The sequence below is a fragment of the Littorina saxatilis genome, linkage group LG2 (genome assembly GCF_037325665.1).
Source record: "Littorina saxatilis isolate snail1 linkage group LG2, US_GU_Lsax_2.0, whole genome shotgun sequence".
In the NCBI taxonomy this organism is placed as follows: domain Eukaryota; kingdom Metazoa; phylum Mollusca; class Gastropoda; order Littorinimorpha; family Littorinidae; genus Littorina; species Littorina saxatilis.
The window spans coordinates 27,288,786-27,301,828 of NC_090246.1; the positions used below are offsets into that span (position 1 = coordinate 27,288,786).

At 42.8% G+C, this 13,043-nt stretch overlaps 2 protein-coding genes across 2 annotated transcripts in view; both read right to left on the reverse strand.

The window, feature by feature from the left end:
• The window catches only part of LOC138958639 (chitin synthase chs-2-like), a 66,408-nt gene that overhangs the window by 38,016 nt on the left and 15,349 nt on the right, over positions 1-13,043 (reverse strand). Inside the window, exons 4-7 of the mRNA XM_070329852.1 lie at positions 11,024-11,098; positions 10,631-10,666; positions 10,363-10,398; positions 4,788-4,933 (exon numbers count right to left, since the gene is read on the reverse strand). Of these exons, the coding sequence (XP_070185953.1) occupies positions 4,788-4,933; positions 10,363-10,398; positions 10,631-10,666; positions 11,024-11,098 (293 nt within the window). The remainder of the gene's footprint in view (positions 1-4,787; positions 4,934-10,362; positions 10,399-10,630; positions 10,667-11,023; positions 11,099-13,043) is intronic.
• On the reverse strand, positions 950-2,670 carry LOC138957257 (putative nuclease HARBI1). The gene has a single exon (XM_070328405.1). The coding sequence runs from the start codon at positions 2,240-2,242 to the stop codon at positions 950-952; it is 1,293 nt and encodes a 430-aa protein (XP_070184506.1). The 5' UTR covers positions 2,243-2,670.

Sequence of the window (13,043 nt, forward strand, 5' to 3'; positions counted from 1 at the left end):
TCTCTCTCTCTCTCTCTCTCTCTCTCTCTCTTGTGAACGAATGTGTGCGTGCCTGCGTGAATATGCGAAGGACAGATTGGTAAAATAAGCCATTGGCTTAATAATCTCCATCCTACAAAGCCTACGGAAAAGCAGTCGTTTTATTTCTGTCCGTTGAGACTGTAAATGCACGTCACGTGACAAGGGCAAGCAGACGAAACAACAAGAACATTTATTAGCGGACTTTAGATCGCTCAGCGAAACGTTGGTGGCAGTGATCTTTTTCGTATCCGATGCTCCATCGAGAAGAACTCTACTTCCCATAAACGGATGACATGCATTTCGTCAGCAACTGTTCTGGCGAAGTAGGGTTCATAAAGGTGTGTCATACTCATAGCGCACTGGATACGAAAAAGATCACTGCCATCAAAGTTTCGCTGAGCGATCTAAAGTCCGCTAATAAATGTTCTTGTTGTTTCGTCTGCTTGCCCTTGTCACGTGACGTGCCTTTACAGTCTCAACGGACAGAAATAAAACGATTGCTTTTCCGTAGGCTTTGTCCGCTATTAAGGATTTTACAGATTTGTAATAACTTAACTCGGTTCTAAGCAATGAGCAGCCAAAAAGCCCCCGCACACCACCACCCCCACGACCCCTCCCCTAAAAAAAAAATAGTAATGAGAATTAAATAACAATAAAAATATAAAACAATAAAAAAAAAAGCCGATTATGTGTGGTGATTTGGGGTTTCACAAGAGACTTCAATTCCAAGTTCTGCGTGGAACCCATGTTTCACAGAGGTTAGAACTAATAGGTGAAGGTCACATGCAATTGGTGTGTTGGTACAACAAGTGCGACATAAAATAAATAAAGCCCCTATAGATCGAAATGCAACCAGAAGCTTCTATTCTCTTGAGAAAATGTGGGTGGGGGCATTTTAGCGGAAAAGCCCCCGAAGAAGTGGACAGAGTTACTGGCGCCTGACGCGAATCATGTCCTGTTGCCAAGGGACAGCTCCAGCAGGGCTGTTGAAGTACAGTCTCAGATACTCCCGTTGCCTTTTTGCCTCGGTGGAAGCTTGGTTTGCTCCACGGACCCGATACAGTCCATGCATTGGGGCACGTCTCCTCCAATCTCCAGGCACGATGTTGTGGGCTGCATCCTCTATGTCCAGTTCAGCATTTTGAAGTCTTGGGTATCTCATCCTCATGAGGTTGTGAAGACACACTGCAGCTTCCACCACACTTGTTGCCACCTTTGGATGTTGTTGTAACGTGGTGTGGAGAACTTGCCACCTGCTGGCCAAAATGCCAAATGCATTCTCCACAACTCTGCGGCCTCTGGATATTCTGTAGTTGGTGATGAGTTCTGCATCAGTCATACCACGTTTGCTGTATGGTTTCATGAGGTACGTTCGCAAGGCGAACGCGTCGTCGGCGAGCATGAAGTAGGGAATAGGCCTATCATCGTTGGTCATTGGCTGAGGCGGTGGCAAATTGATGGTCCCATCCTCGAAGCACTCTTTTACTTCGGAAGCATTGTAGATCTGTGCATCTGACATGTGTCCCATGGCTCCTACGTCAACCCAAATGAAGTTGTAGTCGGCGTCGACCAGGGCCAGCATCACCAAGGAGAAGAAGCCTTTATAATTGTAATAGAGGCTTCCAGACTGGGGAGGCTTCCGAATAGCCACATGTTTCCCATCAAGGGCACCGACAGCGTGAGGGACGTTCCATTTTCTCTCAAATTCATCAGCAATGGCTTGCCATTCCTCTGCGGTGGTTGGACATGCTATGACCTCATCCTTGTATTCGTCCACTATCGCTTGACAGACCAGTGGAAGAAACTTGGCAATCGTGTGACGTGAAACTCTGAAGGCGTATGAGAGGCTGGGGTAGCGGTCACCAGAGGCCAGGTGTCTCAGGGTAACAGCAACCTTGAGGCCGGGCTCCAGGGCTTTTCTACAGTTGGTATCCTGCAGAGTGATCCTAGGAGACAGTCTGTCAACCAACTCATCGAACATCTGGGGCTCCATTCGCATGAAGTTGAAGAAGGATGCGGTGTCTTCTATCCTTAGCTCTCTCATGAGACAATGAAAGTGTCCGTACATCAGTCTCCTTTGGGCAGTCAGCCATGGTCTCACCCAAAATGCTGGGGGTCTTCGTCTTCTTCTCCTCATCAGTTCTTGTACAAGGGCAAGCTGGCGTAAATGCAAGTTATTGTGCTGCATCAGCAAGAAGAAAAAGAACTGATCTCCTTCCATCTTGATGTCTAGCAAGCAACTGCATATTGATAGAATTGGTCTCTGCTTTTATAGAACTTGGCAAATCCTTACAATAAACGGTAACAGAACGCGAATGGAACGTTATCTGCACGCTACAGTCGTTGTAGGGTTGTTAATAGAACGGAAGAGATCTGTGTACAACGGTACAAGAGTGGTTGACTCGGTAATCGAACGGTATCGGATCACTTTGATCGGTGCATAATCGGAATGACAACGTTAGAGAACGGTGTTGAATCGCCATGGATACGCTCTATGGTCGGTATGCGAACTGTACGGCATCGTTACGATCGTTAACAGAATGTTATTGGAGCGCAAATACGTCAAAAATGACCGTTTTCGTAGCGTTCGATTGTTGTGTCAGCCGACCTTGATCGTAACAAGAACGTAAGCGAGAACGGCTCAGTGGAATGGGGGTATTAGAAAGGAGATTTCTGAAGAGTAAATCCAAGATGGCGCCGCACATGTTGACAGCTTTCATCCATGACTTCAGCCAGATCAAGCCTTCGATGTGCGTTTAAAAGACATCCGCACCCGAGATACTTCAAAGCAAGGTTTCATACAACCACTAATACCACCATCAGCATTCTCATCTCTTTTTGTCTTTACATCTGTCCTCTTTTCTGTTATTTTGTCTTGGCGTTCCCGATGACATTTATGTTATGTGTTGTCTAGATCTTCATCTTTCAGCTTTACACGTGCGTGCGTGCGTGCGTGCGTGCGTGCTTGTGTGTCTCTCTGCCTGTCTGTTTTGCAACCGCCTTGCTTTTCATTGGGGTGTCACAATGCTCTAGTACAACCACTAATACCACCACCCGAATTCGCACCTCTTTTTGTCTTCACATCTTTTCTCTTTTGTTCCCTGCCTACATCTGTCACAGATACATTATCCTGTAGCTATGTTCCCTACCCCCCCCCCCCTCCCTTCTGCCCCCAGTCCCCCTTCCACCCCCCCCCCCCCACCCCCGCCTCATCCCGTTTTCAAGTGTCAAACTGTGTTTGATTCTCGACCTAGGTGGGCGAAAAAGTCTAACTGCCTCTGACACACCGCACGACAGCTCTTCCGAAATTGAGTTGCCAGGCATTTCGCCATCGTGTGAGGCGCTTTAATGGAAAACGTGTTTGCTTACCACCCCACCAAACTCGTAACAGTTGCAACCAAATGTTTTCTTCAGACTTTATCTTTACAGTCTATATAGTCTCTGTGCTTGTTTTGTGTTGGCGTTCTTTGTGAGTGTGGTTGGTTGGTTTTTTTTGGTGCTTTTGCGTAGTCGTTTGACTTTCGTTGCAGTGTATGTAAGTGATGTTTTTGTCTGCGCCATTATAGTGACAAGTGTTTTGTTGGGTCAGAAAAAAAAGAAAAAAAATTGCTTTAGAGACATCTATATATATATATACGACTAGTGTCTGTCTGTCTGTCTGTCTGTCTGTTCGCGATGCACGGCCAAAGTTCTCGGTGGATCTTTGTCAACTTTGGACACTCAATTCAGCTACACCCCGGACATAACCTCATCGATGAGATATTTCAACACGTGCTCTCAGCGCGCAGCGCTGTGCGCGCTGAACCGATTTTTTTTTTTTTTTTTTTTTTTTTTTTTTGGGGGGGGGGGGGGTCGGGATCCACTACCAGTAACTCTTCCTTATCTTCTCCAGTGTTTTCAGCCGCGCATTAAAAAAAAATTCATAGACAGCGACCACTTGTAATCATAGCACCAACCTCCCAGATGAATATAGATACATTACAAGAAATAACATGCCAACTTTATTGTTTTGCAAATGAGCGAAACATCGTGTCACTTTGACATCAGGGGACGTCACTCAGTTGCGTGGGGGTTGTTCATTTTTTGGGAGCATAGAAACTTCTATGTAGTATGTTTTTCTATCAATAATTAACTGAATATAAAAGTAAAACTGTATGCTTACGGGTACATTTAGCATAACTGTATCTCATACTATTAGCTGCTAATCGATAAAACGGTGCAGAGGGTCATCAAATCGTAATATGGATGGTCGGCGATTAAATCGTCAATACCCCCGAAATTTGCAACTGTGGCGAAAAGCTTGCAAGTCCTGGCAAAGCCGGCACACACACAAAAGTAGATCTAATTTGACCGGTCCACAGTTATGCATTCGCCCGCAGAAAAATTTGCCTTGTCAAACGTTCTAATCTCTTGTATCTACTGACAATATCGTTATTGAAACAATCACAGTGCGCTAAGAGATTTATAGAGCAAATATTAAAAATAATTATTGAACTCAGCGCTATACGCGCTTCGTTCAATAATTCCTTTTCTCGATTTGCTCTATAAATCTCTTAGCGCACTGTGATGTCTCAATAACTCAAACAATTACAACACAACAACTACTTCGTGGTATATGATACCAAAGTTTTGAAAGAAAAACAGGCAGAACGAAAGAAAGAAAGAAAGAAAGAAAGAAACAAACAAACAAAGAATCAAAGAAACAAAGAAATAAAAAAAACTGAAATAAAGACTGAAAGAAAGAAAGAAAGAAAGAAACAACTTACTTTTCATCTTGAAAAACAAATCCATCGTTGACATATGCGCCTGGCTGTGGTGTGCCAAACGGGTCGTTGAACACAGGGTTTTCAGCAGGCAGATACATGCTGTTGCCGAACAGCGAATCATGTTGTTGGTACGGGTCACCTCGAGACTGAATACAACAGCAATAATGTACATGTACAAGTAGTAAAAGACACCTTTGATGCCATAAAGAGAGAACAGAAAATTGTTAGAGCCACAGTTTGGCATTAGTACAATAGCCTTGCATTTGATAATATCGTTTTTGTTTAAGGCAACAGAGAGCACGATATTTTGATCCAAAAAATGAGACTATTGAGTCAAACAACAAGAAATTAAGGTTGATTCATGGAATGTTTAATAATAGACAAATAAAATATTCACAAGTGTGTCGACCTGGTCTTTGTAGTGGACGGACATACAACAGGGCCGGACTAGGCAAAGAGGAGGGGGAGGGTTGCCAGTGGTGGTCCAGAGGGATGTTCCTCTGCCCCTTGTGCGGGTCAGGGGGCGAAGTCCCCTGAAGCTGAAGGGTAGGTCATATTCTGAGATAGGAAAATGGTCGCTCCTTGCATGAAACGGCATAAAATAAACAATACATTTTTTTTTTTAAAGGGAGGTACATGTTTAGGCTTTGGGGAGGGGGGGTTGCGCAACCCCCATAACCCCTCCGGTAGTCCGGCCCTGTACAAATAACTATGAGTAAAAAAAGAAGCAAAAAACAAGAAAGGTAGGTTGTTGGAACGTTCGTTATTGACAAAACAATACATTCACAGATAGTTCGACCCAACGGTCTTCTAAGTGAACAGACAAACAAATATTCACACAAAACTTATCTTGATAGTTTTTAAAACTATAATTTTGGAACGTTGGCAGTCTCTTTGTTTTGGGATTTTTTATGAGTAAAAAAGAAACTTAGCCGAGCGGGCGTGGATTATGACCTCTACATGACGTGGCAAGAGCCCAAAGGAATGACCTTAAAACTCTTTCTTTTCATTTTCATTGCAAACAATGTTTCAAGTATTCGGTATTTTTGATTGAAAGTATAGATTGAAAAAAAGGTACATTTTAACAACGTGCCTCAAAAAAGACTGTTTGATTTATCAAAAGAAATAAGTAAGAAAAGAAAATTGACTGCTCTTATCATTCGATTATAAAAATATAAGTGACACCCAGGCATAGCATTCATTCACAAACCAAGGAAATGGCGGACGGGTAGACACGCGAGAGTGGCTGTCTGTGTTAAAGTGCGATTTACCAAGTTCCTGGGGAATATATGTACCAAATGAATTAAGTGACATCTGTGCATTATAATGTTGACGAGCTGTACTTCCAGTGGAATCAGATAAGTACTGTGTTTGCTGTATCATGATAGGCTACACTGAATCGGTGGTATTTGGTAGTGATGACTGTGTTGTCAGCATGAGTGTGCATTTTGACTTGCCCTTAGGTGCACGAGCAAGGTAACATTTACTGGACTGCTGCGTGATGTAATCATAGGCGCAGACTTGACACTTGATACTTGATATGTTGAAGCGCATGGCTTCTCCGCTGGAACACTTGGAGAAGCGCTTGTGCGAGGACAGTCAGAACAGCGATCGGGACGAAACTATTATCACCGGACTCACTGGACTCACGTCACTGGCGGCCAGCACCCCAGCTAAGACTGAAGGAAGGGCGATGGAAGACGATGCCCTGAAAAGCCAGCTCCAGGCAGCATTCTGCGAGCCAGAAGTATTGGATATGATCTCCAAAGCAGTTGCCGCTTAAGTGGCAACTCATCTCCGGAAGGAAATTGGTCAGCTGCGAACTGAGCTGCAACACTACAAGGCAGAGCTGGAGAAGCGGGACAACCACATCGAGCTGCTCCAGGACAAAGTGGACGAGTTGGAATAGTACTCCAGGCGAAATAGCATCCGCATCAACAACATTTCAGAGAAGGAAGGGGAGGACACTGAAGAAGTTGTCAAGGCAGTGGGGCGTGCTGTAGGCATAGACTTCACCGACGTCATGATTGACCGGACCCATCGAGTGGGGAGGAAAGCCGGGGTCGGCAAAACTTATGATCGTGCGATCATTTGCAAGTTCACGGCCTACAGATACAAGAGGAACTTGATAATGGGGAAAAAGAAGCTGAGTCAAAGTGACCCCAAGAGACTCTTCTCTGATAGGGCCTGGCCGGTTTCCAGAGGACCAGTACCCAAGTTGTTCATCAACGATGACTTGACACAAGAACAAGCAAAGATCGCCGCGAAAGCCAGAACATACAAGCGTGAGAAGATGATCGAGGACACGTGGGTGAGAGACGGGGTGGTGTTCGTCAAAATGAATGGGGTTGTCCGTAGGATAACAGAATTGCGCTGCCTGCTGTTCTTAGTTCAACCAAAGTAAAATAAAGAACTAGCATCAAGGAAAGACCTGTGACTTTACATGAAAATATAGGAACCCTTGACTGGCCTACATAATTAAGCTGCCAGAAACATTGCCCCTCATGTTAAGCGATATTAACTGAAACTATTGTTCACAAAAATGTGGGCGTGTTCCTGAAAAATGATTGTAAATGGAACCATCATGTCCACTCCATTGTTGTTAAAGTGCGTATTTTAGTTGCGTGTTTGCGTTCGTATCAATACCGACTCAGCCGCAAGGCCTTAGAAATTATGTATAAGTCATTTGTGCTTCCCAATCTGGATTATTCAGATGTTGTATGGGACAATTGCAATGCAATGCTGGCAGCTGAAATGGAGAAGTTGCACCTTGATGCCATAAGAACAATAATCGGGGCTGTCCGAGGCACGAGCCATCAAAAGCTGTATGTCGAATCAGGTTTTATAACATTACAAGAGCGGAGTAGAAGACATAAAAAGATTTTATATTGTAAATTAGTAAATGGTATGATGCCAGCTTATTTGCTTGGTTATCTTTCACCTCTCATTTCGGCAGTGAATCCCTATCACCGACGTAAACCATTTGATAGACACATTTCACGCTGCAGAACTGAGTTGTATAAACATTCCTATTTCCCTTCTTCTTTTTATTTGATTGTCCATTATACAGGGTGACCCAAAAAAAAGAGTACCCAAACAAAACGTCATAAATTGAACAAAAATAAAGCAATCTTCATAAAATTTATTTACACACACAAATAGCCTCTGCATGATTTGCACAGAAAATGTTAGCGTTCTAGAGCTTGTCTTTCAGGAAAGTTATGCTCATTCTACAGAACATGCTCCAAATCAGTGGCCTCCCCCGGATTTTAATCCCCCAGATTTCTATCTTTGGGGGTTCCTGAAAGACAACGTCTACAGGAACAACCCACAGACAATCACAGAACTCAAGAGAGCCATCACAACAACCATTCGCGGAATCTCGCAACAGGAGTGTGTGCGGGTGATTGATAACTTTGCGCGGCGAGTTCAAGTTTGCCTGCAGCGGCGCGGAGGCCATTTGGAGCATGTTCTGTAGAATGAGCATAACTTTCCTGAAAGACAAGCTAGAACGCTAAAATTGTCTGTGCAAATCATGCAGAGGCTACATGTGTGTGTAAATAAATTTTATGAAGATTGCTTTTTTTGTGTTCAATTTATGACTTTTATTTTGGGGTACTCTTTTTTTTGGGTCACCCTGTATGAGAATGCCAGAGCGACCACTATCAAGACTTTGCCTGATTATAATGATATTTCTGTTTTCTGTGTTATGTACGGCAACAGCGACAAGTCACCCACTGAAAACAAAGCGATGTTTTATCAGATTCAGAGATTTATTTTAGACAGTAAACGTTTTGGTTAAGATTGAATGAATTGTTATTTTTTGGTTAAAAACTGCATTGTTATGTAGTAGATGCACTCTCTCTCTCTCTCTCTCTCTCTCTCTCTCTCTCTCTCTCTCTCTCTCTCTCTCTCTCTCTCTCTCTCTCTCTCTCTCTCTCTCTTTATCTTTTTCTCTATTTACATAAGTAATACTCCATTTTGTGTGCTGTTGTTGTTGTTGAAGTACTACTTTTGTTCTCGTTATTCTTGTTATTGTTGTTTTGATTGGTTTGAATTAAGAATGTACAATATCGTCCGCCAATTCATTATTTTGTCTCTAAGAGCACATGTATAAGTTTATCTTGTTGTGCTCCTTTGTTAAAACATTTTTTTTTCATGGCTTTGTAAATTTGTATTTGAAAATAAAACACTGTTTAAACCAAACCAATTCGTTCATGTACAATTTTACATTTCTCATAAACATGTACATGTACAGTAAGTTCTAAGGTACATAATTATATTACCAAAGAAGGATGATCAGAAAAAAAAATAAGAACAGGTTGTTCTTGTTCAATTGAGAGAATGGACCGGCACGGTTGGCCTAGTGGTAAGGCGTCCGCCCCGTGGTCGGGAGGTCGTGGGTTCGAACCCCGGCCGGGTCATACCTAAGACTTTAAAATTGGCAATCTATCTCTCTCTGGCGTCTGGCATTATGGGGTTAGTGCTAGGACTGGTTGGTCCGGTGTCAGAATAATGTGACTGGGTGAGACATGAAGCCTGTGCTGCGACTTCTGTCGTGTGTGTGGCGCACGTTATATGTCAAAGCAGCACCGCCCTGATATGGCCCTTCGAGGTCGGCTGGGCGTTAAGCAAACAAACAAACAAAAATCAATTGAGAGAATTACAACCAATGAGGAAAACAGCTTGTGATAACAATTAGTTAAATCGATTGGCGTTATTACACAAATAAGTATGTCAACAACTTAAAAACATCATGTTTTGCTTATCATATTCCCCCCACATGGGCCAGTTTGAGCAGTTATGTTCTCACCATTCTTGGCTTGGAATTCACCCTCTGTGCTAACATCACAACCGCGTCCAATCCCGAACCATCACGTCTAACAGACTACCCTGACGGTTTCTTTCTTTCCTTCCAAAGTTATGAGGCAACATGATTTAGCGGTCATAAAATCTTGTCTCGCATTTGTTTCGAGAAGCTCTCACACCCACACAGATGAGCCATCCATATTTACAACCACATGTTATCATAATGATGATATTTTATTGCATGCATTGGGCGTCCTCGCCTCGCTGTCGTGTTCTTCTGACGTTCGTGATGTTGGGATAAGAGGGTACGTGGCAAGGTCAAAAAGTTTACAGCATTGAGTTTTTTAATGCGATGAACGACACCGCTTGTACGCTTATGCTCTCTCTCTCTCTCCCTCTCTGTTTCTGTTTCTCTCTCTCTCTCTCTCTCTGTTTCTCTCTCTCTCTCTCTCTCTCTCTCTCTCTCTCTCTCTCTTTCTCTCTTTCTCTCTCTCTCTTCTCTCTCTCCCTCCCATCCCACCCTATATTCTATCATATGAATATTGTGATATAATACTGAAGCAGGCCTCGTAAAATATGTACGAGAACCTCATAAAATAAAGTAATTGACTCAACAACATTCACTTAAGTAGTGCTTGAAAGATATGAATCCGTGCAAAAAGTAGGTTTCTATGGCTGTGGCGGAGATCGTCATTTCACGTGGTAGCAGATCGTTTCCAATCAGCCATGTAGAAAATAAAAAAGAAGCTGACTGATAAAACCTCACCTTGTAGAAGCCCTCTCTCCCTGTCGGTTTGTAATTCTGAAAAGAGGAAGACATGAAATCTAAATTATTGTGAACAGTATCCGTGACTATGGCACACACACACACACACACACACACACACACACACACACACACACACACACTCATACATACACACTCACACACACACACACACACACACACACACTCACACACGCGCGCGCACGCGCGCGCGGCGTAGAATAGATTGAAAAACGGTAAACGCATTGATAAAAGGAGAAGTACGTACCCTGTTTCGTTCAAATCTTCTGCCCTGGTCATATGTCTGAAACAAAGAAATATGAGTGGGGGAATCATCATTTCAACTCATTTAATTTTGACATGTTAACTATTCCCTATTCTATTGGTGTTAATTACAATTTCTTTTGTTTCGCTTTGCTTTGTTTATAGGATACTTGTGGTTTGGGTTAAATTGTTTTGAATTGGTTTGCAAGATGATTTTGAGGGATGGGTAAATGGGTTTTGCATGGTTGGTTCGCTTTCTGACTAAACTGTGTTGATTTGGATTGTCTTGCTTTCGTTTCAATTGATTTGACTTGATTCGATTTGATTTGTTCCGTATGCCTTTTCAGGTGGATGGGTGGATGAGCTTTGGTTGATTGGCTAATTGATTTAGACATACCTCGTTTTGTGCGTATGGATACCCGTCGTATTCTCCATAGTTTTCATAGTGAGAATCCTCGTATCCGGGGTGGCCCTGTGAACAGCGTATGGTCAGCTTGGTCAAGATTGTAACAAAAAGGCCAACAAATACAGCACTCACGTGTAAACGAAGAAGACGAAACAAATAACAGCAACAAAAGAAATAATCTTCTTTGTTCACACGTGAGTACAGTATTTTTATTTGTTTTAATGTGTCGCTCTCACGCGTAGTCACCATGTAACATAGTTCTTCCAGACCTGGGAACCCAAACGATTTCGCCGTATTTTGTACGCATGATCGTCTAGAATACGATCAGTACTGTTCAGTGGGAACAAACTACGACGAGAAAATTACCAAGGCTACTTTTCTTAACAAGCGCATCCCGAGGCCGATCCAGTATTTTGACACATGATTAGTTGTTGTCAGTAAACATTGAAAGACGAATTTGTTTTACGTGTATTTGTAAACTTTATTAACGGTGCGACGGACGTGTGTGAAGCATGTTTGAATCATGGGTGTTCCAATGCGGTGTGATCAAGAACGCTCATTGTTTCTGAAAATACTCCAAGTTTGTCTAAGTATACTCCAAGTGCAAAACAGGGGTTCCCAGGTCTGTTCTTCTGTTCAAGATTTGTACGTACATATTATGAATGCTTGCTGATGTAATGGCTGTGATCTTGCAATGAGAACTAAATTAGTTTTGTACAACTATCAAGACACACGCAATCGTATCATATCAAAATACAAGTTTAAGTGAAATGTGGGTTGGTTTTAAAAGAGGCTGATCTCCCCAAAATTGTTATCGAGTTAGATATGAACGTGTTTTATTGTTATAAGATATGTTTAATTGTTGTTATTGTAATTAACCAGAAATTGAATTTTTCTTTTGAGATTTTGACGCTTGGTATGGCGATGTGTTGAATTGCATGGTATTCTATTGCATCGCATTGTATTGTATTGTATTCCCCGTCGGGTTGCACTGTATTTCATTGTATTATATTATAGTAGGGGAGACCGGGGCTAGTCCGCCCCCGGGGCACATCCGTCTTTGTCTGTTTATTCTTACGTTTGCCACCTTTTAGTCTTTCACACCATGTGAGAATGGTGTCCCTACTTCCCGCCATATCCTGCAGAAGTTCAGAGGTTGCGCGCCCATATATCGTGAGTACAGATCACAAAAAGTGTTTTTCTTCAATTTTGTATCATGAATGCATAGCAGGTGACTTAGGTTTTGATGCATTACCTCTGAGAACAAATACTTAGTCTTGGTGTCGAGTGAAAGTGCGTTAATTAAGGTCGAGTTCTGACGAAAGTTTTGCTTCTTCCTTCCCATGTTGTGCTCGCTATCTGGCACTAGAGTTGCCTGCCCGTGCGGGGGCAAGTCCGCCTATTTGTCATGGGGCAAGTTCGCCATGAAGAATGTGCAGGTGTGGGAAACAGTCCAGTTTACATCTGCCATAACTGTGACTCTGATGGTGACTCCATCTATTCTCGATGGTAAAGATTGCAGATTCATGTATAAAAAAGACTGACGCTGATTTGTGTTACATTCTTTCGACATTCTTTTGTATTTTGTCATTGGCATTTTTGAACCTAAATATTGAAGGGAATTAAAAAAGCTTTCCCACTGATCGGGTGCTTGTTTGACTGACTGTGTGTGCGTGCGTGCGTGTGTGTATAAAGCTTGCCCACTACTAGTCTTGTACCTACTATGGGATGAGAGCGGCGGACTTGCCCCACCCTGTAGGCGGACTTACCCCGACTTGGGGCAAGTTCGCCTACGTTAGGGTAGGTCTACTTAAAGCAGTATGTACAACAAATGTTCATGCGCACATAAAAACTGTCTGCACATTGATATCAGCTACACATTTGTCTTGATGTAGAATAAAAATTCAGTCTTCTAGTTCATCAAACTCGCCAGTTATGCTACCAAAAGCATAAAAGTAGGCGGACTAGCCCCGGTCTCCCCTACATTGTATGGTGGTGTGGTGTATTGCAT